Consider the following 23832-nt stretch of genomic DNA (forward strand, 5'->3'; position numbering starts at 1 on the left):
TGATCATCTTAATAGATGCAGAAGAAGCATTTGATAAAATTCAGCATCCCTTCATGATAAAATTTAGCAAACTAGGCATACAAGGAACATACCTCAAATAATAAAGGCTATATACAACAAACCCACAGCCAACATCATCCTTAATGGAGAAAAGTTGAAAGGATTCCCTCTAAGAATTGGAAGAAGACAAGAATACCCACTTTGACCACTCTTATTCAACGTAGTATTGGAAGTCCTCACCAGAGCAATCAGCAAAGAGAAACAAAAGGCATCCAAATTGGAAAAGAAGAAGTCAAATATTTCTGCTGATGATATGATCTTATATCTAGAAAATAAACACTAAATACTTGACCAAAAAACTCTGAGACTTAATAAATGAATTCAGTAAAGTTTCAGGCTACAAAATTAATGTTTAGAAATCAGTAGCATTCCTAAACACCAATAACTATCTAGTCAAGGACCAAATCAAGAAGGCAATCCCACTTACAATAGCTAAGACAAGGACAAAAACAAAAACAAAAACAAAACCCTAGGAATATATTTCACCAAGGAGGTGAAAGATATCTATCAGAAGAACTGCAAAACACTGATGAAAGAAATTGTAGACAACACAAACAAATGGAAAAACATCCCATGCTCATGGATTTGAAGAACTAACGTTGTTAAAATGACCATACTGCCCAAAGCAATCTACAGATTCATTGCAATCCCTACCAAATGATCAATGTCATTTTTCACAGAATTAGAAAAAAAATCCTAAAATTCATATGGAACCAAAAAAGAGCCCAAATAGCCAAAGCAATCCTGAGCAAAAAGAACAAAGCTGGAGGGATCATATTACCTGACTTCAAATTATATTACAAGGCCATAGTAACCAAAACAGCACAGTACTGATATAAAAATAGACACATAAATCAATGGTACAGAACAGAGAACCCAGAAATAAAGCCACACTCCTACAACTAACTGATCTTCAACAAAGCCAAAAATATACACTGGGGAAATGACACCCTATTCAATAAATGATGCTGGGAAAATTGGATAGCCATATACTGAAGAATGAAGCTGGACCCATACTTTTCACCATATACAAAAATTAACTCACAATGAATTAAAAGCCCAAATGTAAAACACGAAAATATAAAAATCCTAGAAGAAAACCTAGGAAAAACTCTTTTGGACATTGGCCTAGGCAAAGGATTTATGACTAAGTCCTCAAAAGCAAATGTAGTAAAAAAAAATATAAAAATGGGACTTAGACTAAAAAGCTTCTGCACAGCAAAAGAAACAACAGTAAACAGACAACCTGCAGGATGGGAAAAATATTTTTAAACTATGCCTAAACAAAGGTCTAATATCCAGAATCTATAAGGAACTTGACAAGAAAAAAAACCCATTAAAAAGTGGGCAAAGGATATGAATAAACATTTCTCAAAAACAGACATACAATTGGGCAAACATATAAAAAATGCTCACCATCACTAATCATCAGAAAAATGCAAATCAGAACCACAATGAGATACCATCTCACATCAGCAGAATGACCATTATTAAAAAGTCTAAAAAAACAGATTTTTGGTGAGAATGTGGAGAAAAAGGAATGCTCATATGCTATTGGTGGGGATGTAAATTGGTACAGCCTTTATGGAAAACAGTATGGTGATTTCTCAAAGAACTAAAAATGGAACTACCATTTGATCCAGCAATGCCACTACTGGGTAAACACCCAAAGAGAAATAAATAATTACATCCAAAAGACACCTGTACTTGTATGTCTATCACAGCACTATTCACGATAGCAAAGATAAGGAATCAACCTCAATGTCCATCAACAGAGGATTGGATAAAGAAAATGTGGTGTATATTCATGGACACAAGGAGGGGAACAACACACACCATGGCCTGTCCAGGGTTGGGGGGCAAGGGAAGGGAGAGCATTAGGAAAAATACCTAATGCATGCAGGGCTTAAAACCTAGATGATGCGTTGTTACGTGCAGCAAACCACCATGGCACATGCATACCTTCATAACAAACCTGCACATTCTGCACATGTATCCCGGAACTTAAAATAAAAAAAAAATTAAAAAAAAAGAAAATGTGGAATATCTATATATATGGAATACTACTCAGCCATAAATAAGAATGAAATCCTGTCTTTTGCAGCAATGTGGATGGAACTGGAGGCCATTATCCTCAGTGAAATGACTCATAAACAGAAAGTCAAATACTACATGTTCTTGCTTATGAGTGGGAGCTTGACAATGGGTACACATGGACATACCAAGTAGAATAATGGACACTGGAGACTATAAAAGGTGGGAGGGTGGTGAAGGCTGAAAAACTACCTGTCGGGCACAATGTTCAGTATTTGGGTGATGGGTACACTAAAAGCCCAGACTTGACCACAACACAATATATGCATATAAGAAACCTGTACTTGTACCTCCTAAATATATTGTTTAAAAAGTCAACTCACTGTAGATATTAATTGCATTTAAAAAATACCTTCACAGCAACATCTAGACCAAGTGTGTGACCAAACAACCGAGCACCACAGCCTACCCAGTTGAGACAGGAAATTAACTGTTAGAGCCCTGCCTCCTGTCTTTGGTTCATCTTTTATCAGACTTTCCCTTGACCTCTGGTTCCAACTCCACTGGCCTTAACCTTCCTAAAATGCCCCATCCCCTCTGGTGGGGGGCAGGTCTTTGTACACACTAGAGTCTCTTCTCCCTCCTTGCCAGGTTAACTCCTACAGATGCATGGATCTCAGCTCTAGCATTACTTCTCCAATATCAGTTCCCACACCTACCAGTGATATTACAGGTTGTTCTATGTGCTGGTGATATTATAGAATGTTCCATGTGCTGGTGAAAAGAATGTATATTCTGTAGTTGTTGGGTAGAATTTCTGTAAATGTCTATTAAGTCCTTTTGGCCTAAAGTTATATAAGACAGCCAGAGCATTGGCTGTCTTTTCATCATAGCATTTGACCCCCATGGTGACATCTTTCGTGTGATTCTGTAATTAACGTCAGCAGAACCATGTCTGCTTGGCTCACCACAGCATTCTCGCACTCTGCCTGGCAACAGTAGATGCTCAGGAAACAACATCTGTGTGATGAAAACCCCTGAACTCCTCAGGGAGAGCTGCGTTTGGCATGATGGAGCCAAACAGAAGTTGCTTTCAGTGCAGAATGTCCCCAGAGACCTGGCAGCACAGCTCAGAAGACTCAGAATCAAAGCTTTCACATCAGAAATGCAGATGCAGTGGTGGGGAGAGCTCTCTTTGTAGCAAGCCCTTCATGAAAACTCTGAACTCCAAAGTTGTCTGTAGCCTACAGCCCAGGCTCCCAGAGGGAGCCTTTCAGGAGACTGCCCTCTTGCCCCACCAGCCTTAGAAATGCCAGAGTGTTTCTGGCAGGTCAACCTTTGCATTTGACCTGCATTTAAATGCTCTGTTTCAGCCCCAGTGCAAACACACAAGGACACATCTGCCTTGCATGAAACTCCACACAGATCTCTGTGAATGGGTGTTCCCCATTCCTGTTTGGAGCTTTGTGGTGCTGACTGATGCCCCACAAAGAACTCAGACCAGCTGAATGTTAATGGAGAGGGAGGGAAGCCACCTTCCCAGAGACTCTACTACAGGCCAGAATTTCCACTAGAGTCCTGGAGTGATGTGGGGGCAGCTCAGGGGTCAGGCAGCTGAGGCTCACATCCTGGCTCTACTATCTAAGAGCTGTGTGACCTTGGGCGAAGTACTTAACCTCTTTGAGCTTACATTTAGTCACCTGTAAAACAAAGCTTATAATAATCACCACCTTGATGTGATTCTGAGGATTAAATTTGAGTCTCTGTGAACAGTTCTCAGAGCAGTACCTGACACATTGGTGGCCAACACATTTTAAATATCCATACACACGCACATACATATAGACAGATACGCACACACAGACACACACACACACACATATCTCCATCCAATAATACATGTAGCTTATTGAAAGATAATGTTCCTCTTGCTGTTCATTTTCTTCTTCTTCCAGGGTAGTATTTCTAAAATGAGAATTGGATCATGCCACTTAAAATTCTTCCTAGATTCCTGCATTTCTCTTGGAGTCAGCTCTCCCTATACCTACAAGAACTTACATATCCCTTCTCAAGCTTTCAGCACACATCACCCTCTTTGTCATCCTATTTGCTCCATCTCACAGCCTTCTTGGTTTCTTGAATTTAAGATCTTTCCACATTGAGGTCTTCATAAAACATCTTCTTTCTACTCTGTTTCCCTCCTTTACTTTCCTGGGAAATCCCCCTCTACTCCCGGTGTGAAATGCCTGATCTTCTGGTCAGTTTTCTTACTGTCTTCTCCCCTACTCTAAGTTTCTGAGAAAAGGGATCTTATCTGTCATGGTAGCCACTGTACCTTCAGCTACTACCACAGTGTGTGGCACAATGAACTCAATGAACGGAAGGGAGCCTTCTCAGCTCTCTGCCTGTGCTCAGGCCACCCACGGCCCCTCCCATAGATGGCTGTCACTGTCCAATAGTGCAGAGAAGTGTCCTCTACTGGTGCCATCTGCTGAGGTCTTCTCTGGGCCAGGGCCCGTGCCAGGACTCATAAGTGCTGCTGTGCCCAGAGCTGGCCCACTCTCCAAAGATGTGATCAACCCCTCCAGCTGGCTGGAGGCACATTTCAGTCTCTCTCCCTGGGCCAGAGAATGTCAAGGATGTAGTCAGTGCTGGGCAGTTGTTCTATTAAGTGCTCTGGGGAGTGTGGGGGATATAAAATGCAGCAGGCTCTTCTCGGGCAGCAGCTGGCCTTGCTAGAGAAGGCCCAGCTGTCAGGATGGACATAGCCAGAACCACTGACAGGTACCTATAGCCTCATGGCAGGGTGCCTGCGCTTGCCTTCTCCCTGCTGCAATGCAGATGTCAGTTTTCAAGAGGACCCATTTAAGTCCCCAGCAAGCCAGGCCACTGGGCAGAACACATAGGGACTTGGGTTTCTGCCACAGGGAGGACTTGGGGTCAGATGGACCTGGGCTTGAGTCTATACTCTGCTGCTTATTGGCAGTGTGATCATCAAAAATTATTCAACCTTCAGTAGTTCCAGTTATCTTATCTGCAAAATGGGAATAATGACACTTGCCTTGAAGAGTTGTTAGCAGGGTGAAGTGAGATTACCTATTAAGAAAACCCAGCACAGCACCTGGTACACAGTAAATGCTCTACAAATGGTGGCTGTGGTGGTTTGTAGCATCAACAGGACATTCTTGCTTGCTTTCTTAAAGGCCAGGTGGGCAGAATTTCCTGGATTCCTCCCTTCCCAGAGCACATATTGCCTGAGCCACTCCCTTGTGCTTGTCACCTGCTGCGTCACACTCTGCCTTCTCCTGCCTGCATGTCTCCCCCAATAAAACTATGGATGAGGACCAAGTGCCACTGAGCTTTCTGGACCCCAGACCTCCATCCCCTAACTCCTTGGAACCCACACAGTGCCAGGGCAGGTCCTTCTTGCTTTTTCAACCAGTGCATTCTTGTCATCATCTCTTGCCACACTCACTCTCAGAGACTTGCATCTCAGCCCCGTGCCCTCCTACCTCCTGGCTGAGCCCCATCCTTTTCCTGTCTCCTGTCAGTGCTGTGTGTGTGCGTGCACACACTCATGCATATGCACACTGCCAGCCTGCTTCCCACGATGTTCTCAGACCCCACATCCTAATACAAATCCTTTCTTCCAATAGTTGTGCCTAGAGCTATGTCATCCTTCCCCCCTCTTTTCCTTGGGATATCAAGTTATAGGACAACAAATCCATGCTCATTGTCGTTAGACCAAAAATGTATGTCTAAACATCATGGATATTAACCATGGGTGGATATGGGGGAAAACTGTTCACCAGCACTGGATTCTGCATTTCTTCTCTAACCGTTATGAAGATGTAGGCTTTGCAGAATTTGTTTCCAGAACCAGGAAACCTGATGTTTGTAAATATTTCCATAAATGGAAGCAAGCAGATTTTTAGGTTTCAGTTCTAAAATAGTGAGGTAAGCTTGAATTTAAAAGGACAGTTGCACGGCAATAATTGTACTTTCTGAAGGCAGTGAGGCCCTACCTTCACAGAGAGTATTCTGGTGACTTTGAGGGCTGAGATGTCCTGTATTTGCTTCTGTCCTGCTTTCCATAAGATTCTGTAAGCTTGCCTTTTAAATTAGGAACTTCGTGCTGACTTAGAGCAGTTCTCTCTCTCTATCCGTTGCTCGCCAATGTGTAATGACCAGAGTGGTTCTCAAAGTGTCATCCATAGACCCCTGGGAGTCCCTGAGGCTTTTTCAGGGTCTATGAGGCCAAAACTATATTTACAATAAGGCTAAAATGTTATTTTCCTTTTGCCCTGTGTTGACATTTGCATTGATGGTACAAAATTAGTGGAGGGTAAAACTACTGGCACCTCAGCATGAATCAGGACATCGCTACCAAATGAAACTGGCGGTCACTGTATTCTTCACCTCTGTGCACTTACAGGTTTTACAAAAACCAGGAATGCCCTTGATGAAGTATCAAGAATTATTGTTTGTATTAACATTCAACTCTTGAGCACACATTCCTTTAATGTCCCGTATGACAAAATGGGAGATGTACACACACACAGCACGTTGGTTGTCTAGAGAAAAGTACCTGTGTAATTGAGTTGCAAGCTGAACTAGCTGGCTTTTACATTTTTTCATGGAACACTGTTTTTACCTAAAAGAAAGACTGGCAAACTCATTATTCGGACATGGCTATTTAGTAGATAATTTCTTGAAAATGAACAAAGTAAGCCCATCACTTTAAAAAAAGCAACTCACAGGCCGGGCGCAGTGGCTCATGCCTGTAATCCCAGCACTTTGGGAGGCCGAGGCAGGTGGATCACAAGGTCAGGAGATCGAGACCATCCTGGCTAATACAGTGAAACCCCGTCTCTACTAAAAATATAAAAAATTAGCCGGGCGTGGTGGTGTGCGCCTGTAGTCCCAGCTACTCAGGAGGCTGAGGCAGGAGAATGGCGTGAACCCGGGAGGCAGGGCTTGCAGTGAGCCGAGATCGCACCACTGCAGTCTGGCCTGGGTGAAAGAGCAAGACTCCCATCTCAAAAAAAAAAAAAAAAAGAGAAAGCAACTCACAGTATTTGTTGCCAATGATAAATTCGTGCTTCCAAGTAAAAATTAAAATTTTGGAAAACTTTTCACTGCCACATTGAGCTTAACAACTTTCCCTCACTTAAAGACTTTTCTGATGAGATCAGCGGTGATATCAAAGGACATTATTTTAAAAATATATTGTATAATGAAATGTGTTAGCATTTGGAAGATCTGCATAACTCAATGAACTGATATTCTTCCATTGACCAACACATGATATTACAAGACCGTGCATGGGGAAAGTTCCATTCAAAGTGTAAGACAGATCGGTAGAGTTACGTAACAGAGGACCAAAGGTTCACTGGTACGGGTGCAGTTCCACACTACAACTAGCCTTTAAGAAAATGCCACTTGTTGAGCTTTGGTCTTTATCAAAGAAGAACACCCATAATTATCTGAAAAGACTATTAAAGTTTTCCTCCCTTTTTCTTTCTTTTTATTCTTTTTTTTTCTTTTTTGAGACAGAGTCTCACTCTGTCACCCAGGCTGGAGTGCAATGGCACAATCTCGGCTCACTGCAACCTCTGCCTCCCGGCTTCAAGCAATTCTTCAGCCTCACTCTCCCAAGTAGCTGGGATTACAGGCGCCCACAACCACGTCTGGCTAATTTTGTATTTTCAGTAGAGACGGGGTTTCTCCATTTTGGTTAGGCTGGTCTCGAACTCCCAACCTCAGCTGATCCACCCGCCTCGGCCTCCCAAAGTGCTGGGATTACAGGCGTGAGCCACTGCACCCGGCTCCTCCCTTTTCAAATACATTTCTGTGTGAAGCCGGATTTCTTATCCTTCACCCAAAAAGCATACCACAACAAAGTGAATGGTGAAGCAGATATGAAAATTGAGCTGTCTTCTAGGAAGCTAGATATTAAACAGATTTACAAAAATATAAAACAATGAAACTCTTCTCACCTGCATTTCTTTTGGTTTGTCTTAAAAATGTGCTTTTTATATAAACTTGTCATGGGTATATAATTGTTACTTTTAAATGGAATTAATGCATATTTTAACATTTTCTCAGTGTTAGTAATATGATCAATATCAATAGCTATAACCCACATAAACACAGGTTCTTGGAGTCCTGGATGCTTCTGGAAAGCATAAAGGAGTCCTGAGACCTAAACATTGAAGAGCCTCTGGTGGAATGGGCATGAGCACAGGATTTGGGGTCAGACAAAGAGGGCAAGTGGTACTGTAGCCCTACTTCAAAGAGCACTTGCAAGACTGAATGTGGGAATGAGGCTCAGTTTGGCTTGACTCACCCAGGGTAGAATTGAAAGGAGATTGTGAGAGAAGGGCCAGTGAGGGTTACTAGAGAGCTGACTGGAGAAAAAAATCACCTCCTGCTCAGATGGCATTGCTGGGGTCTTGCATGCTTGCAACAGACTCTCCCACTCTGCCCTTTAGAGAAATGCTGGGCAACTTTGTTTTTGCTTTTTCTTGGTGAATTAAACTTAATTTTGTTTTGTAAGCTGACAGCTCTGCCTGAGATAACTAATGATACCCGAGGGAGCTGGAAAGCTTGCATTGGAAACCCTGGATCTGGAATCAGCCAATGTCCCTGAACCAGAGGCTCCCAGCCATAATTCTCCGGGTCTGCCAGCTTTCACTTTCTTTGACACTCATTCTCCTGCTTACCCCCCACCCTCCACCCCAGGAAGACGGTTTGGGGAAAGAAGTGAGGGCTGCCTTCCTCGGTGCACTTTGGAAGCCATGCCTGGCCGAGGGAAGTGATACCATTTCCTAAGCAGAAAATCAGGTCTCCTCCCAAAGTGCTGAAGTTTACTTTATAATTGCATCCAATTATCTTTGTTATTTCAGTTTTTGTTCCATGAGCTTTGGGGAAAAGCATTCATGAGCTATTGTCATGGCATTTCTGTCCTTTGACATGTGCCACTTGGCACTCAATTGGCCCAGGAAGGAGAGTATAACTGGGTCATTCTCTGCAGCCCCATCCCGTGGCACAGCCCGGTCCAAGGGAAGGGCAGGAACTCACTGCACGCAGGGGCATTTGTATACACAGAACTTCAAGGGCATGACCCCAGCTCAATCAAACTCACGGTGGACATTAACTTTTTAGCAACTGTCAAGACCTCCCTTCCTTCCCTTGGGCTGGCAGCCCTAGTTTCAGTTTCTCTGAGCATTGGGAAATGCCTGGAGCCACAACACACACTCAAGAATCCATGTGCAGCCAGACATGGTGGCTCACGCCTGTAATCCCAGCACTTTGGGAGGCTGAGGCAGGCGGATAACGAGGTCAGGAGATTGAGACCATCCTGGTTAACATGGTGAAACCCCGTCTCTACTAAAAAATACAAAAAATTAGCCGGGCATGGTGGCAGGCGCCTATAGTCCCAGCTACTTGGGAGGCTGAGGCAGGAGAATGGTGTGAACCCGGAAGGCGGAGCTTGCAGTGAGCAGAGATCACCCCACTGCACTCCAGCCTGGGCGACAGAGCAAGACTCAGTCTCAAAAAAAAATAAAAACAAAAAAATAAAAAAGAAGACAAGACAGATTCAGAGAGGTTTAGTGACTTGTTCAAGATCATTCTCTTATTCATCCTTTCCTGAATACCTGCTACGGGTTAGTTGCTGTGCTTAACTCTGGAGGGGGAAAGAAAACAAACAGTGAATGAGACACAATTGCTGCCCTCAGGGAGCTCTTGGTCTAGAAGGGGAAATAAGTAAATAACCAACTACAATGCAGAGTGACACCTGAGAGAAGAGCCATGGGGATGCAAGTGAGAGGCATGTAACCTAGTCTTAGCCACTCAAAAGGCTTTCTGAAAGGAAGGTTAATAATCACCACTGACATTCATCAAACCGTGGCTATGCGCTGCACAAAGGGCTAAGTGCTTTAGTTATGTTATCTTAGTCACCCTCTACCTTGTGAAGGATATACCGCTGTTATCCCCATTTCACAGATCAGTAAATAGAGGCTGAATGAGATTAAGTAACTTGCCCAAAATGATGTAATCAGTAGGTAGTAAAATTGGAATTTAAACCCAAGACTATTTGCTTTCAGAATCACTCCTCTTAACTTGTGCTTCCAGGACTGAGACTGAGAAACCAGAGGGGGTTACCTAAGTAGGGATGGGAGAGAAGAACATTCTAGGCCAGGAGAATATAAATGCCCTGGACAGAGGCCCTGAAGTCAGGAAAGGCATATGCACTGGGGGAATCACAAGAAGCTACAAGTGTGGCTGCAATGTGGCTTCTGGGGGCAGGAGTGGGAAGAGATGCTGCTGAGTAGCCCCAAGGCACAGGCAGAACCAAGGCTGGGATTCACCTCTGGGCTCCTAGCCCAGTGCTCTTTCTACCACAATCTACCTGCTTCCCCATCGCAGGCTAGCATCTGTTTTTATCTGCACCCATTTCAGACTGGAGGGAGCTGGCCTGTGTAAAAATGAGGTGTTTTCTTCCTCACCCAGAGAGGCCTCTGATGGGAATTGAGGAGTGGGTGAAATGGAAGATGCAGAGAGAAAGGGGACAGGTGCTGACCGCTCTGCCAAAATGCAATGTCTCCTCTGCAGTCCTGGAATCAGGTCACAGGACTCACCATGGCCTTTGAGACATACAAGCTGCACACTTTCAGGCTTCCACCCTATGTGGGTAACTCCCAGAGGACTGGCCCCAAAATCCACTCAAAAACATAGAGGAGGAGTCATGACAATGATAACAATCATCATAGCTAATGTGACTGAGTGCTTCTGAACCACTGGCATCCGGTCTTTTAATCCTCACAGCTAGCTTATGAAGTGGTATATTAGCTGTCCTCCTGGGCAAAGAGGAAGAAAATCAGCTCAAACCACCTTAAGCATAAAGAGAATTTATCAACTCAGATAACTGAAGAATGCACTGGAAGATACCAGGCTCTAGGGCTGGATGCAGGTACTGCAATGATACTGTCAGAATGTGTCTGTTATCCCAGCACTTTGGGAGGCTGAGGTGGGCAGATCCCGAGGTCAAGAGATCGAGACTATCCTGGCCAACAGGGTGAAACACTGTCTCTACTAAAATAAAAAAAAAATACAAAAATTAGCTGGGCGTGGTGGCGTGCGCCTGTAGTCCCAGCTACTGGAGAGGCTAAGCCAGGAGAATGGCATGAACCCTGGAGGTTCACGCCATGTGCTAGTCTAAGAAACTGGCATGTTCAGGTTCTGTCCCCAGAGGCATTATTAGAAGGGCAGATCAAAGAAACTCTGGAGGAGTCTGGGTCATGTTCTGTTACTTACATCTGAGAGTACTGTGGACTTTGCTTTATTGCACTTTGTAGATATTGCGTTTTTTTAAAATTGAAGATTTATGGCAACCCCGCCGCAAGCAAGTCTATTAGTGCCATTTTTCCAACAGCATAGGCTGACTTCATGTCTCTCTGTTACATTTTGGTAATTCTCACAATATTTAAAACTTTTTCATTATTATAATACTTTTATGGTGATCTGTGATCAGTGATCTTTGATGTCTTTTGTAATTGTTTTGAGGCACCACGAACCATGCCCATCAAAGATGATGAATTTAATTGATAAATGTTGTGTGTGCTCTGACTGCTCTACCAACTAGCTGTTCCCTGTCTCCCTCTCCTCGGACCTCCCTGTTTCCTGAGACACAGTACAATATTGAAATTGGGCCAACTAATAACCCTACAATGGCCTCTAAGAATCACACATCTCTCACTTTAAATCAAAAGATAGAAATGATGGAGTTTAGTGAGGAAGACATATCAAAAACTAAGACGGATCAAAGCTAGGCCTCTTGGACCAAATAGCCAAGTTATGAATGCAAATAAAAAGTTCTTGAAGAAAATTAAGAGTGCTAGTCCAATGTACACATGAATGATGAGAAAGACTTATTGCTGATAGGCAAAAACTTTTAGCAGTCTGGATAGAAAAATCAAACCAGCCAAACATTCCCTTAAGCCAAAGCCTAATCCAGAGCAAGGCCCTAACTCTCCTTAATTCTGTGAAGGCTGACAGAGGTGAGAAAACTGCAGAAGAAAAGTTTGAAGCTAGCAATAGTTGGTTCATGAGGTTTAAGAAAAGAAGCCGGCTGGGCGCAGCGGCTCACGCCTGTAATCCCAGCACTCTGGGAGGCCGGGGTGGGTGGATCACGAGGTCAGGAGATCGAGACCATCCTGGCTAACATGGTGAAACCCTGTCTCCACTAAAAATACAAAAAATTAGCCGGGTGTGGTGGCGGGCTCCTGTAGTCCCAGCTACGGGGGAGCCTGAGGCAGGAGAATGGCATTAACCTGGGAGGTGGAGCTTGCAGTGAGCCAAGATTGCGCCACGGCACTCCAGCCTGGGTGAAAGAGCGAGACTCCATCTCAAAACAAAACAAAACAAAACAAAACAAAAGAAGCTATCTTCATAACAGGGAAGTGTAAAGTCAAGCAGCAAGTGCTGACGGAGAAGCTGTAGCAAGTTACCCAGATGATCTAGCTAAGATAATTGATGAAGGTGGCCACATTAAACAACAGATCTTCTGTGGAGACAAAATAGCCTTTTATTAAAAGAAGTTGCCATCTAAGACTTTCACAGATAGAGAGGAGAAGTCAATGCCTGGTTTCAAAGCTTCAAAGGGCAGGCTGACTCTCTTGTTAGGGGCCACTGCTGATGGTGACCTGAAGTTGAAGCCAATACTCATTTACCATTTTGAAAATCCTAGGGCTTTTATTATGCTAAATCTACTCTGCCTGTGCTCTAGAAATATAGCAACAAAGACTGGATGATGGCACTTCTGTTTATGGCATACTTTACTGAATATTTCAAGCCCATTGTTGAGACCTGCTGCACAAACATAAAGATTTCTTTCAAAATATTACTGCTCACTGACAATGTAGCTGGTCATCTAAGAGCTCTCATGGAGATGTACACACAAATTAATGTTGTTTTCATGTCTGCTAACATAATATCCATTCTGCAGCCCATGGATCAAGGAGTAATTTCAACTTTCAAGTCTTATTATTTAAGAAATATATTTTGTAAGGCCATAACTGCCATAGATAGTGATTCCTTTGATGGATTTGGGCAAAGTAAACTGAAAAGCTTTTGGAAAGGATTCACTGTTCTAGATGCCATTTGAACATTTGTGATTCACGGTAGGAGGTCAAAACTGCAACATTAATAGGAGTTTGGAAGAAGTTGATTCCAACCATATGGATGACCTTGAGGGGTTCAAGACTTCAGTGGAGGAAGTAGCTGCAGATATGGTGAAAATAGTGAGAACTACAATTAGAAGTGGAGCCTGAAGATGTGACTGGATTGCTGCAATCTCAGGCTAAAACTTGAGCAGATAAGGAGTTGCTTCTTATAGATGAGGAAAGAAATTGGTTTCTTGAAATGGAATCTACTTTTGGTGAAGATGCTATGAACGTTGTTGAAATGACAACAAAGGATTTAGAATATTATATAACCTCAGTTGATAAAGTAGTAGCAGGGTTTGAGAGGACTGACTCCAATTTTTTTTTTTTTTTGAGACAGAGTCTCACTTTATTGCCCAAGCTGGAGTGCAGTGGTGCGATCTTGGCTCACTGCAACTTCTGCCTCCCAGGTTCAAGCCATTCTCATATCTCAGCCTCCCCAGTAGCTGGAATCACAGGTGTGTGCCACCATGCCCCACTAATTTTTGTATTTTCAGTAGAGATGGGGTTTCACCATGTTGGCCAGGCTGGTCTCGAACTTCTGACCTCAAGTGATCCACCTGCCTTGGCCTCCCAAAGTGCTGGGATTACAGGTGTGAGCCACTGTGCCTGACCTTGACTCCAATTTTAAAAGAACTTCTGCTATGGGAAAATGATGTTAAACAGCATTGTGTACTACAGAGAAATCTTTCATGAAGAAAGAGTCCATGGATGTGACAAACCTCACTACTGTCTTATTTTAAGAAATTGCCATAGCCACCCAATGTTGGCCACTACCACCCTGATCAGATAGCAGCCATCAACATCAAGACAAGACCCCCCCTACTAGGAAAAAGATTACAATTTGCTGGAGGCTCAGGTGATCATTAGCATTTTTTAGCAATAAAGCATTTTTGAATTAAGGTATGTACATAGATTGGTACATTGGTTTTTTTCCAACACAATGAGATTGCACACTTAATAGACTACGGTATAGTATAAACATAACTTCGATATGTACTGGGAAACCAAAACATTTGTGTGACTTACTTTATTGCAGTTTGTGCTTTATGGTGGTCTGGAACTGAACCCACAATATCTCCAAGGTATGCCTGTATGTGCTAACCTGGCCCCAAAAAGGGGATGTGCATGGGGCCTGGCAACAGAGATGTCAAAGTCAAGCATCAGATGTGTGTGGGTGTGGTGTGGTGGTGTGGGTGTGGTGGTGTGGTGTGTGGGTGTGGTGGTGTGGTGGTGTGTGGGTATGGTGCTGTGTGGGTGTGGTGATGGTGTGGTGGTGTGGTTGTGGTGGTGTGTCAGTTTGGTGTGTGGGTGTGGTGGTGTGGGTGTGTGGTGTCGTGGTGTGTGGTGTGTGGTGTGGTGGTGTGGGTGTGGTGGTGTGGTGTGTGGCGTGTGGTGTGGTGGTGTGTGAGTGTGGTGGTGGTGGTGTGGTAGTGTGTGGTGTGGTGGTGTGTGGTGTGGGTGTGTGGTGTGGTGGTGTGTGGTGTGTAAGTGTGGTGGTGTGGGTGTGGTGGTGTGTGGTGTGGTGGTGTGGTGGTGTGTGGTGTGTGAGTGTGGTGGTGTGTGGTGTGTGAGTGTGGTGGTGTGGGTGTGGTGGTGTGTGGTGTGTGGTGGTGTGTGAGTGTGGTGGTGTGTGGTGTGGTGGTGTGTGGTGTGTGAGTGTGGTGGTGTGGTGGTGTGTGAGTGTGGTGGTGTGAGTGTGGTGGTGTGTGGTGTGGTGTGTGAGTGTGGTGGTGTGTGGTGTGTGGTGGTGTGAGTGGTGGTGTGTGGTGTGTGAGTGTGGTGGTGTGGTGGTGTGTGGTGTGTGGTGTGGTGGTGTGGTGGTGTGTGGTGGTGTGTGAGTGTGGTGGTGTGGGTGTGGTGGTATGGTGTGTGGTGTGGTGGTGTGTGGTGTGTGGTGGTGTGTGGTGGTGTGTGAGTGTGGTGGTGTGGGTGTGGTGGTGTGTGGTGTGTGGTGTGGTGGTGTGTGGTGTGTGAGTGTGGTGGTGTGGTGTGGTGGTGTGTGGTATGGGTTTGTGGGTGTGTTGCTGCTCAGGCACTTAGGCTGTTTCTGTTGCCCCTCCCGGGCTCAGCCTGCTCCCATACAGGGCCTTTGCTTATGCAGCAACTTCAGCCAGAGCACCGCCTCCTCCCTCCTAGTGACCTGCCCCTCACCCCTCAGATTGCGGCTCTAGCATCATTTCACCAGGACAGCTTTCTCAGAGTTTCATGTCTCTGTCACACTTCTCACTTTGCATGTCCTAGCAACCTTGTACCTCTCTTTTTGTAGCATTTTTCACAGTTGTCACTTCGCATGTGCATCTGCAATGATCGAGTGAATGTCTACCTTCCTCAATAAACCACGAGCCCCTTGAGTGTAGGGGTCACACTCATTTTGCTCGCCATTGTCTCTTCAATGTGAGCAGAGTACCTGATACCCGAGAAACCTGGTCAATATGCGTTGAGTGGATGAGTGAAGGAGTGGATGGATGCGAGTGTGCACATGGTGTGTGTTGGTTGTGTGAGTGTGTGGTGCTCCTCTGGTCCTAGCTGCAGTGCTCTTGGTGCATTCCAGAGAGGCCTCCTCACTGGGGGACCGTGCCTTGTCCTTCTGTCTGTGCTTTCCTAGGGGGCAGAAATAGCATTTTCTCCATAATATTAAGAGCCCTACAGGAAGAGGCTAACACCTTTTTCGTTGAGCTGGGAGTTTCTGGTGCAGAAACGGGACCTGAGGAGTCAGTGGCAGGAGCTCCGGCTGTGGAATAAGAAAGCTCCTGTTCTGAGAATGAATGGGACTCAGAGCTAAGACCTCATCTGTAAAATGGGGCCGCATGCTTGACAGGGCTGTTTGAACTTGGAATAGGATCCTATTCAGAAAAGTGCTTTGTAAGCCACAGTGCCCGCTGGACAATGTTTTCACAATTATCCTGCACTGCTGCCGGGATCAGACTAAGAGACTGCTGAAGAGTCTTAGGAAGAGGGTGTACAGAGCAGGGGTTTCAGGGGTGAAAAGGAAAATGAGGCAATAACCCTCCCACTTATATTCAGGGTATCTTTAGGAATTACAGGGTCAGAGACTCCTCCTCTGCCAGGCAGAGGCACTGGGGGAGCCGTGTTTCCTGTGCCCTTGTCAAAGCCCATGGCTGCCATCTTGGTGAGGGCTCCACTGCCATCTTGCTGGGATCCATTCAAGTAGGGTCTCCCCAGGGCAGTTTCGCCATGTTGCCTTGCTTGAGATTCTGGGGTAAAGTATGGAGGATGCTGCTGGTGGTTGAGATGACAGGGTGCTTGGAGGCAGCTGGGGGTACTTACAGCTCGGTCACATCCTTGGGCATGCCTTTGGGGAGGGCGCGGAGCCCCTTGTTGCTGCATCGCACCACTGTCTCCATACAGGTGCACTGCTCCGGGCAGCGCGGGCTAAGCTGGCAGCTACTCTCGTCGTTGCCTGTGGAGAGCCCCAGAGAGGGTGAGGGTTGTGGGAGATAAGACCCGCTAGGGGGAGCCAGTGAGCAAGGCTGCGTGTTCTCCGCAAAGACAAGTTGTCCCCTGTCCCTGCTGTGTTCTAGAACCAGGAATAGGGTACCTGCTGGTCTCATCCTTGGTTGGCGGGTGTCACCTACCTTTTACCTCATTTGACATAAGATGAAGACCATCAAGGAGGCTCAGCAAGAGTAACAGGAAAGAGGTCACCGTTAACCATATCAGGAATGAGCCCAATTGATTGAAGGAGTGGTCAGCGGGAGGGGGGCAGAGCCTTGTCTTTTCCCTTCCTCTTTCTCCTTTCTTTCTCTGCTCCCACAACTACACAGTCCCTCCAGGGTGGTGAGTATGTCCCAAGCCTCCATTATGCCTTAATCTCAGTTAATTATCTGTCTCTAGATAACCCAAAGTTGATCAAGTAAAGAACTGTACTGGCTTGAATTTATGAAAATAAATATGCCCTCTGGGATCCTGAGAACCAAAGCCTCAGATATCCATATCCCCAGCCAGTGACAAGACTTTTCTTGAAGTCTGTTTCTCATGAGTGCATACTCTGAGTCTCATCATGATGCAGACAGGAAGACTGAGGCCAGGGCTCCCATGTACAGTTGTATAGGTTGTGCACTCCACAAGGGTGCCATATCATTTAAGGGGCACCAAATCTCACTGTGGACATGATAGATTAGTATATTTGGTACAACAGTATTCTCACAGATGGCAGTATCTTGTTTTAATGGGCAGGTGTCTTGTCTTAATGAAATCAATATATTATGACAGATTTCTAACTGATAGAAGTAAAATGACTTCTGAAATGGGCACCTTTTCTTAATTTGCATGAAGGAGCCATGTGGGCTAGCAGCAGATCTGCAGAGCTCTCCAGAGCTCCAGCTGCGTGCCCAAAGCAAAGTGGAACTGGATCTCAGGGAGTATCTGATCCTGCATCTTTGCCATCTTCCTTGCCTTCCCAGGGCCTTCCCCGCAGCCCTTGACCCCCAGCCTTCTCACCGTCACAGGTGAAGTCCTGGATGGCCACATCCTGGATGGGAATCTCCTTGAGGAAAAACGGCTTCTGGCACCTAGGGTTCCCACTGACGATCCGCCTCTTCCTCAACCACTTGCCGAGCCAGGCCAGGTGGCAGTTGCAGTTGAAGGGGTTGGAAAGGAGGTTTCTAGGAAGAGAGAAGGGTGCTTAGCTTCCACCCTTCTACTGTGGGAGCGGCCATGGGATCTGCTGCCCAGATCCCAGCTCTCCCAGCCGGGAAGGAGAAGGTCTCAGGCAGGAAATGTAGGCTCTTCCCCAGATGCAGTCTCTGCGAGGGTCTCATTCCAGACCCCCGCCACTGATGGATGTGGCTGTGGTCTCTCGCCATGCCCTCCCTTGGGTACCAAGCCCTGGCTGTGTGAACTGCCTTTGGGTCCTTAGCAGAGATTCACCCCAAGAGCCTTCACACTTGCTACTCTCCTTGCTGGGAACCCGTATCTTTACAGTTTGCCTGGCTGGCTTCTCCTCATTCTTTAGTCCTTGTCTTCAATGACATTTCATCAAGGAAGCCTTCTCTGAGTCCCCCATATCAAGTAGGATACTTCAGCCCTATCATATCTTTTCCCTCACTCCCCTTCATTCTCCCCACAGCACCCATGGGAGTGTGCAATGATTGGTTTCTGTGCTCGCCTTGCACCTTGGACTCCACATACAGGAGGGTAGAGTCTGTTTGCCTCTGCATATCCAGAAACTAGCGTTATGTCATCACAGGCACTTTATATGCATCTGTGGACTGAAACAATGGGACTGATGGGGAGATGAGGTGATGATGGCAGCTATCCCTTCCTGAGTGTTTACTACAGGACTGGGACCATGCCACACACTTTATAAATCCATTGTCTCATTCATTCCTGTCACAGCAACCCTATGAAGGAGGTAACATTATCTTCCTTTTCTCACATGAGGAAAGTAAAGCTTGGGGAGCTTATTTAAGGGGGGCAGACAGCCCTTGAGTGGCTGTAGGATGATACAGCAATGAAGGGCTTGAGAGTGGCTGTTCCAGGGTTGGAGTTCAGGCTCTGACACTCAGTAGCTGTGTGAAGTGGGGCAAGTTACTTCATGGGTCAGAGCTGGTTCCCTGAATGCTTTGTGACTCTGCCCCTCTGGGCATCTTAGGTGTCTTTGGATTTCCAATGTGGAGGTACCTAGGAGGGGCTAAATATGGACTAAAATGGACCAGTTCACTGATGTTAGCTCCCAACCCATTGTCCTCTCCTGTTGACGTCACTCATTCATTCGATTCATTCCTTTACTCAACAGTTATATGCCGGGCATCTGCTTATGCTCTTGGCACAGATCTAAACATTAAGGATGCAGCAGTGAACAAAACAGCCACAAATCCCTGTCCTTCGGGATCTTATATGATGGTGGGCAAATAATATATGATTAACAGCAAGTTAGTAAATGACACAGTATATTAGGACATGGTTAGTGCTTTGTAATATTAGGGGGCAGGGCTAGAGGGATTGGGGCTATGGCAGAGGGGTAGAATGGGGTGAGGCAGGTGACCCTTGAGCAAAGGTGGAAGGGAGGGAGGCTGGGGGAGGGTACTCCAGGGAGTGCAAAGTTCCAAGGTTGGAGTGGGCTGGGATCATGGGAAAATGGCGAGGAGTCCCATGGAGCTAGAATGGAGAGAGGGAGGGGAAAGGCAGGGCATGAGGGGCCAGATGACGTGGGGCCGGACTTTAGGCCCTCCTAACTTCGGCTTTGATTCCGAGTGCAATAGGCATAGGGCAGCAACAGGAGGTGTGGCAGCAGCCTTTCCTTCTGCCTTCCAAAGGGTCTTTGGGGAAGGTTAGAGACAGGACAATAAACCAGCGACTAAGGACAACAGAGCCACATGGAAATATGATGAGCAGCTGTAAAACGCCCATGTGTTGAGCACCTTCTACACCTAGGCCCTTGCTGTTTTACAAGCATCACCACATTCAATCCTCATAACCATCCTAGGAGGTAGATTATGCAGAAGGGAAATGGAAACACACAGAGATGAAGTCACTTTCCCGAGGTCACACAGCTAACAAGAGGCACAGCCAGGATCTGAACCTAGGAAATTTGGCTCTAGAGTCTTACCCATTATTCCATAGAGGCTCCCTTCCCACAACAGTGCACTACCCTGGCAGGAGCACTCCTTTAGGTGCCCAGAAAGCTGGGTTCTAATTCTGGTTCTGATACCCACTGAAGCAGCCAGTGACATCTTTTTTTTTTTTTTTTTTTTTTTTTTTTTTTTTTGAGACGAAGTCTCGCTCTGTTGCCAGGCTGGAGTGGAGTGTAGTGTCACAATCTTGAGTCACTGCAACCTCCACCTCCCGGGTTCAAGCGATTCTCCTGCCTCAGCCTCCTGAGTAGCTGGGACCACAGGTGTGCGCCACCACCACGCCCAGCCAATTTTTGCATTTTTAGTAGAGATGGGGTTTCACCATGTTGGCCAGGATGGTCTCGATCTCTTGACCTTGTGATCCACCTGCCTCGGCCTCCCAAAGTGCTGGAATTACAGGCGTGAGCCACCAAGCCTGGCCGCCAGTGACATCTTTTTAAAACCCCTGTCTGGTGATGTCTTACTTAAGGTCTACTTAAAGGTCCCAGTCTTCCTAATGTGCTCTGGACAAAGACGAGATGGCCCACAGCAGTCCTGCAGCCTGACCCTGGCTTCCTCTTCAGCCTTGCCTTGTGTCATGCCATCCCTCATTCAGCGCTGTGACCATGCTGACAGATGTTCAGTCTCACGTATTTGCTCTGTTGCAACCAACCACAGGGCCCTTGGACATGCCCTTCCCTCTGAAGGAACTGCACTGTCCACTTTCTTCAACAGCTAACTCCCACTTACCTTCCAGAATACAGCTCCAGTGTTTCTCAACAAAGTCCCTGTTTTTTTTTTTTGACATGGAATCTTGCTCTGTGGCCTAGCCTGGAATGCAGTGGCATGATCTCAGCTCCCTGCAGCCTCTGCCTCCCGGGTTCCAGCAACTGTCCTGCCTCAGTCTCCCAGGTAGCTGGGATTACGGATACTCATCACCATACCTGGCTAACTTTTGTATTTTTAGTAGAGAAGGTTTTCACCATGTTGGTCAGGCTGGTTTCGAATTCCTTACCTCAGGTGATCCACCCATCTCAGTCTCCCAAAGTGTTAGGATTACAGGCGTGAGTCACCATGCCTGGCCTTCCAGCTTGGGTTTTCAAATCACTGCGGACATGCTTTCTGTGGCAATTCACTATGCTGTGAGTTCCAGGAAGGAGGGGCCGGGTGTGTGCAGCCTCAACACCTAGATGACGCCTGGCACATACAGAAAGCCTGACGAGTTTTTAAGTGGACAGACGGATAGATGAGCTTGGCCAGAGGTAGCAGGGAGCTGGGAGGAGAGAGCTCTGCAGAGTGGGACCCCAGAGTCCGTGGGCAGTGGACCCAGGAGAACTTACATGGTGGACAGGGAGACGAGCGTGGTGAAGGCCCCAGGGGTGATGGTGGTGATCCGATTGTCATAGAGGGACAGCAGTCTCACCGAACTCAGGCCGGCAAAGGTGTCATTACTCACACAGCTGATCAAGTTACTCCTAAGCATCCTACAGGGAGAGGGGTGGGGATGAGAGAGCACAAGCATGATCTTTTCTGTCCCAAATGGTGCCATGGTGGTGTGTGTGTGTATAGGTGAGATGCTTTTGCCAATTCTAAGCTCAGCCCAGCCATGTTGCTCAGGTTTGTCCTGTGATAGCAGGGACTGGAGCCCCACTGGGGCTGTGTGTAAATGTGTATGTACATTACTGTTTGTGCATGCTTTCTTGGAAGCATGTGTCATGCATATGTATGTATACACACGCATATTGTGTGGCTGCTAGGGTGTGCACACGTATTTCTGGGAGGAGAAGAGAGAATCAAGAAGTGGTTGTAGATATCGGCTTGTATGTATGTGTGTGCTTGTATGTCTATGCCTGTTTGTATGTATGTTTATGTGCATGTTGCACGTGTCTGCATATATCATTTTTATAAAGGTCCTTATGCTTATGTTTGTGGGTAAATGTCTGTGTGTCTTCTTCAGCAAGTTTCTGTTATAAATCTATATATGTGTATACACGAGAGTGGGTGACTATGTTGGATGTGTGTGTGGTGTGTGTGTGAGTGTGTATGCTGGAGGGTGTTCAGCATGCTAAATTCTTTCCCATCCAAGGCTGTGGAATGTCTGATGACTCTGACTCCAGGAAGAGAGAGATTCAGCAGGCCAAGACAGCGCCTGGGTCCCACTTGCCTTTGTAGTCTGTCTCTAATTCCCCTACCCTCCCCTCTCCCTCTGGGTCTTGGCCCAGGCCCCACCCCAGGCGCTTACAAGGTTTTGAGGCCACTGAGGCCACGGAACATACGCCCGTGCACAGTCTCCAGCTGGTTCCCCGTCAGCATCAGCTCCTGCATACTGGCTGCTCCATCGAAAGCTCCCTCTCGCACCTCCTTGATCTTATTGTTACTCAGGTTTCTATAAGGAAGAAACAGAATAGGGGAGAATCAAAAGGAACAGACGGTCTTGATACAGGGAGGGAATGACCTGCCCTGCAGCTGCTGGGGACTCTCTGGGGCCCCTGAGACTGAGGACTGGATGGTGAAAGGAACTTAGTCTTGGGCTCCCTGATCTTTGGTCTTCAGCATCTGGCCCAGGGAGCAGGGACCCCGGCCCTACACAAGTGAGGCTACTTTTGTGAAACAGACTGTATGGTCAGTGGATGAATGGATCAAGAAAGTGTGATGTATATATACACAATGGAATACTATTTGGCCATAAAAAGAATGAAAACCTATCATTTGCAGCAACATGAATGGCACTGGAGGTCATTGTGTTAAGTGAAATGAGCCAGGCACAGCAAGGCAAATATCATATGTTCCTACTCATATGTGGGAGCTAAAAAAGTTGATCTCATGGAGGTAGACAGTAAAGGATGGTTACCAGAGGCTGGGAAGGTTTGGGGGAGATGAAGAGAGGTTGGTTAATGGGGGAGCTAAAAGGAATAAGTTCTAGTGTTTGATAGGGTGACAGTCACAGCAGGGTGACTATAGTTAACAACAATATGTATTTCAAAATAGCTAGAAGAAAAGATTTGAAATACTTCCAACACAAAGAAATGATAGATGTTAGAAGTGACGGATATCCTAAATATCCTATTGATCACTGTACATTGCATGCATGTATCAAAATATCATGTGTCCCATAAATATGTACAATTGTTATGTATCAATTTAAAAAAATAGACTGGATGGGATTTGAAGTTTTTTTCTGTGTAATTGTCTTTTCAATGCCCTGGGGGACTGACAGAGTTGAAATAGTGACTCTCAAACTTATTTTCTCTCTTCATTAGAGATTCTCACTAAGCACTGATTTTCAAGAGGAAGGCAGGAGGAAAATATAAAGCATGCCCCCCACTCCTTGGGACTAGGGCATTTGTGGAACTTCTAGCTTTCTCACCAGGTAAGGATCCCTGATACAAATAAATGGGTGCTTTCCAGTTACCACTTGTTGACCACTTCTTATGTGCCAGGCACCTCATGAGGGATCTAACCAACAAAACCATATCAAACCCTCAAAACAATGGCTGTCGGACTCATTTATTATTATCGTCCCATTTTATGGATGAAGGGACTGAGGTTCAGAGAGATTAACTTGCTTGCAGTCACCCAGCTGACAGAACTGGGATTTGAAGCCAGGTTTTCTGGCATATCAAATGTACTCCATTGAACCTCTTCTTTCCTAAGTGAGTATTCCTTTGGCTAAGTGGATATTACTTCTTTGCAAAATTCAAGATTTTGGATATTGTATTTGCTTAAAGTGAGCTTGGTCCTATCAAGCCTTCAGTGCTGCCATTTCTTTCTTTCTTTCTTTCTTTTTTTCTTTTTTTTTTTTTTGAGACAGAGTTTCTCTCTTGTCGCCCAGGCTGGAGTGCAATGGCACAATCTTGGTTCACTGCAACCTCTGCCCCCAGGGTTCAAATGATTCTCCTGCCTCAGCCTCCCGAGTAGCTGGGATTACAGGT

General features: G+C 45.9%; 1 protein-coding gene across 1 annotated transcript in view; it reads right to left on the reverse strand.

Annotated features, from left to right (window-relative positions):
• SLIT3 (slit guidance ligand 3) overlaps positions 1 to 23832 on the reverse strand; it is a 636449-nt gene that overhangs the window by 67846 nt on the left and 544771 nt on the right. Inside the window, exons 17-20 of the mRNA XM_054486980.2 lie at positions 22143 to 22286; positions 21241 to 21384; positions 17787 to 17950; positions 16614 to 16746 (exon numbers count right to left, since the gene is read on the reverse strand). Of these exons, the coding sequence (XP_054342955.1) occupies positions 16614 to 16746; positions 17787 to 17950; positions 21241 to 21384; positions 22143 to 22286 (585 nt within the window). The remainder of the gene's footprint in view (positions 1 to 16613; positions 16747 to 17786; positions 17951 to 21240; positions 21385 to 22142; positions 22287 to 23832) is intronic.

This window comes from Pongo pygmaeus, chromosome 4 (assembly GCF_028885625.2).
Source record: "Pongo pygmaeus isolate AG05252 chromosome 4, NHGRI_mPonPyg2-v2.0_pri, whole genome shotgun sequence".
Lineage (NCBI taxonomy): Eukaryota > Metazoa > Chordata > Mammalia > Primates > Hominidae > Pongo > Pongo pygmaeus.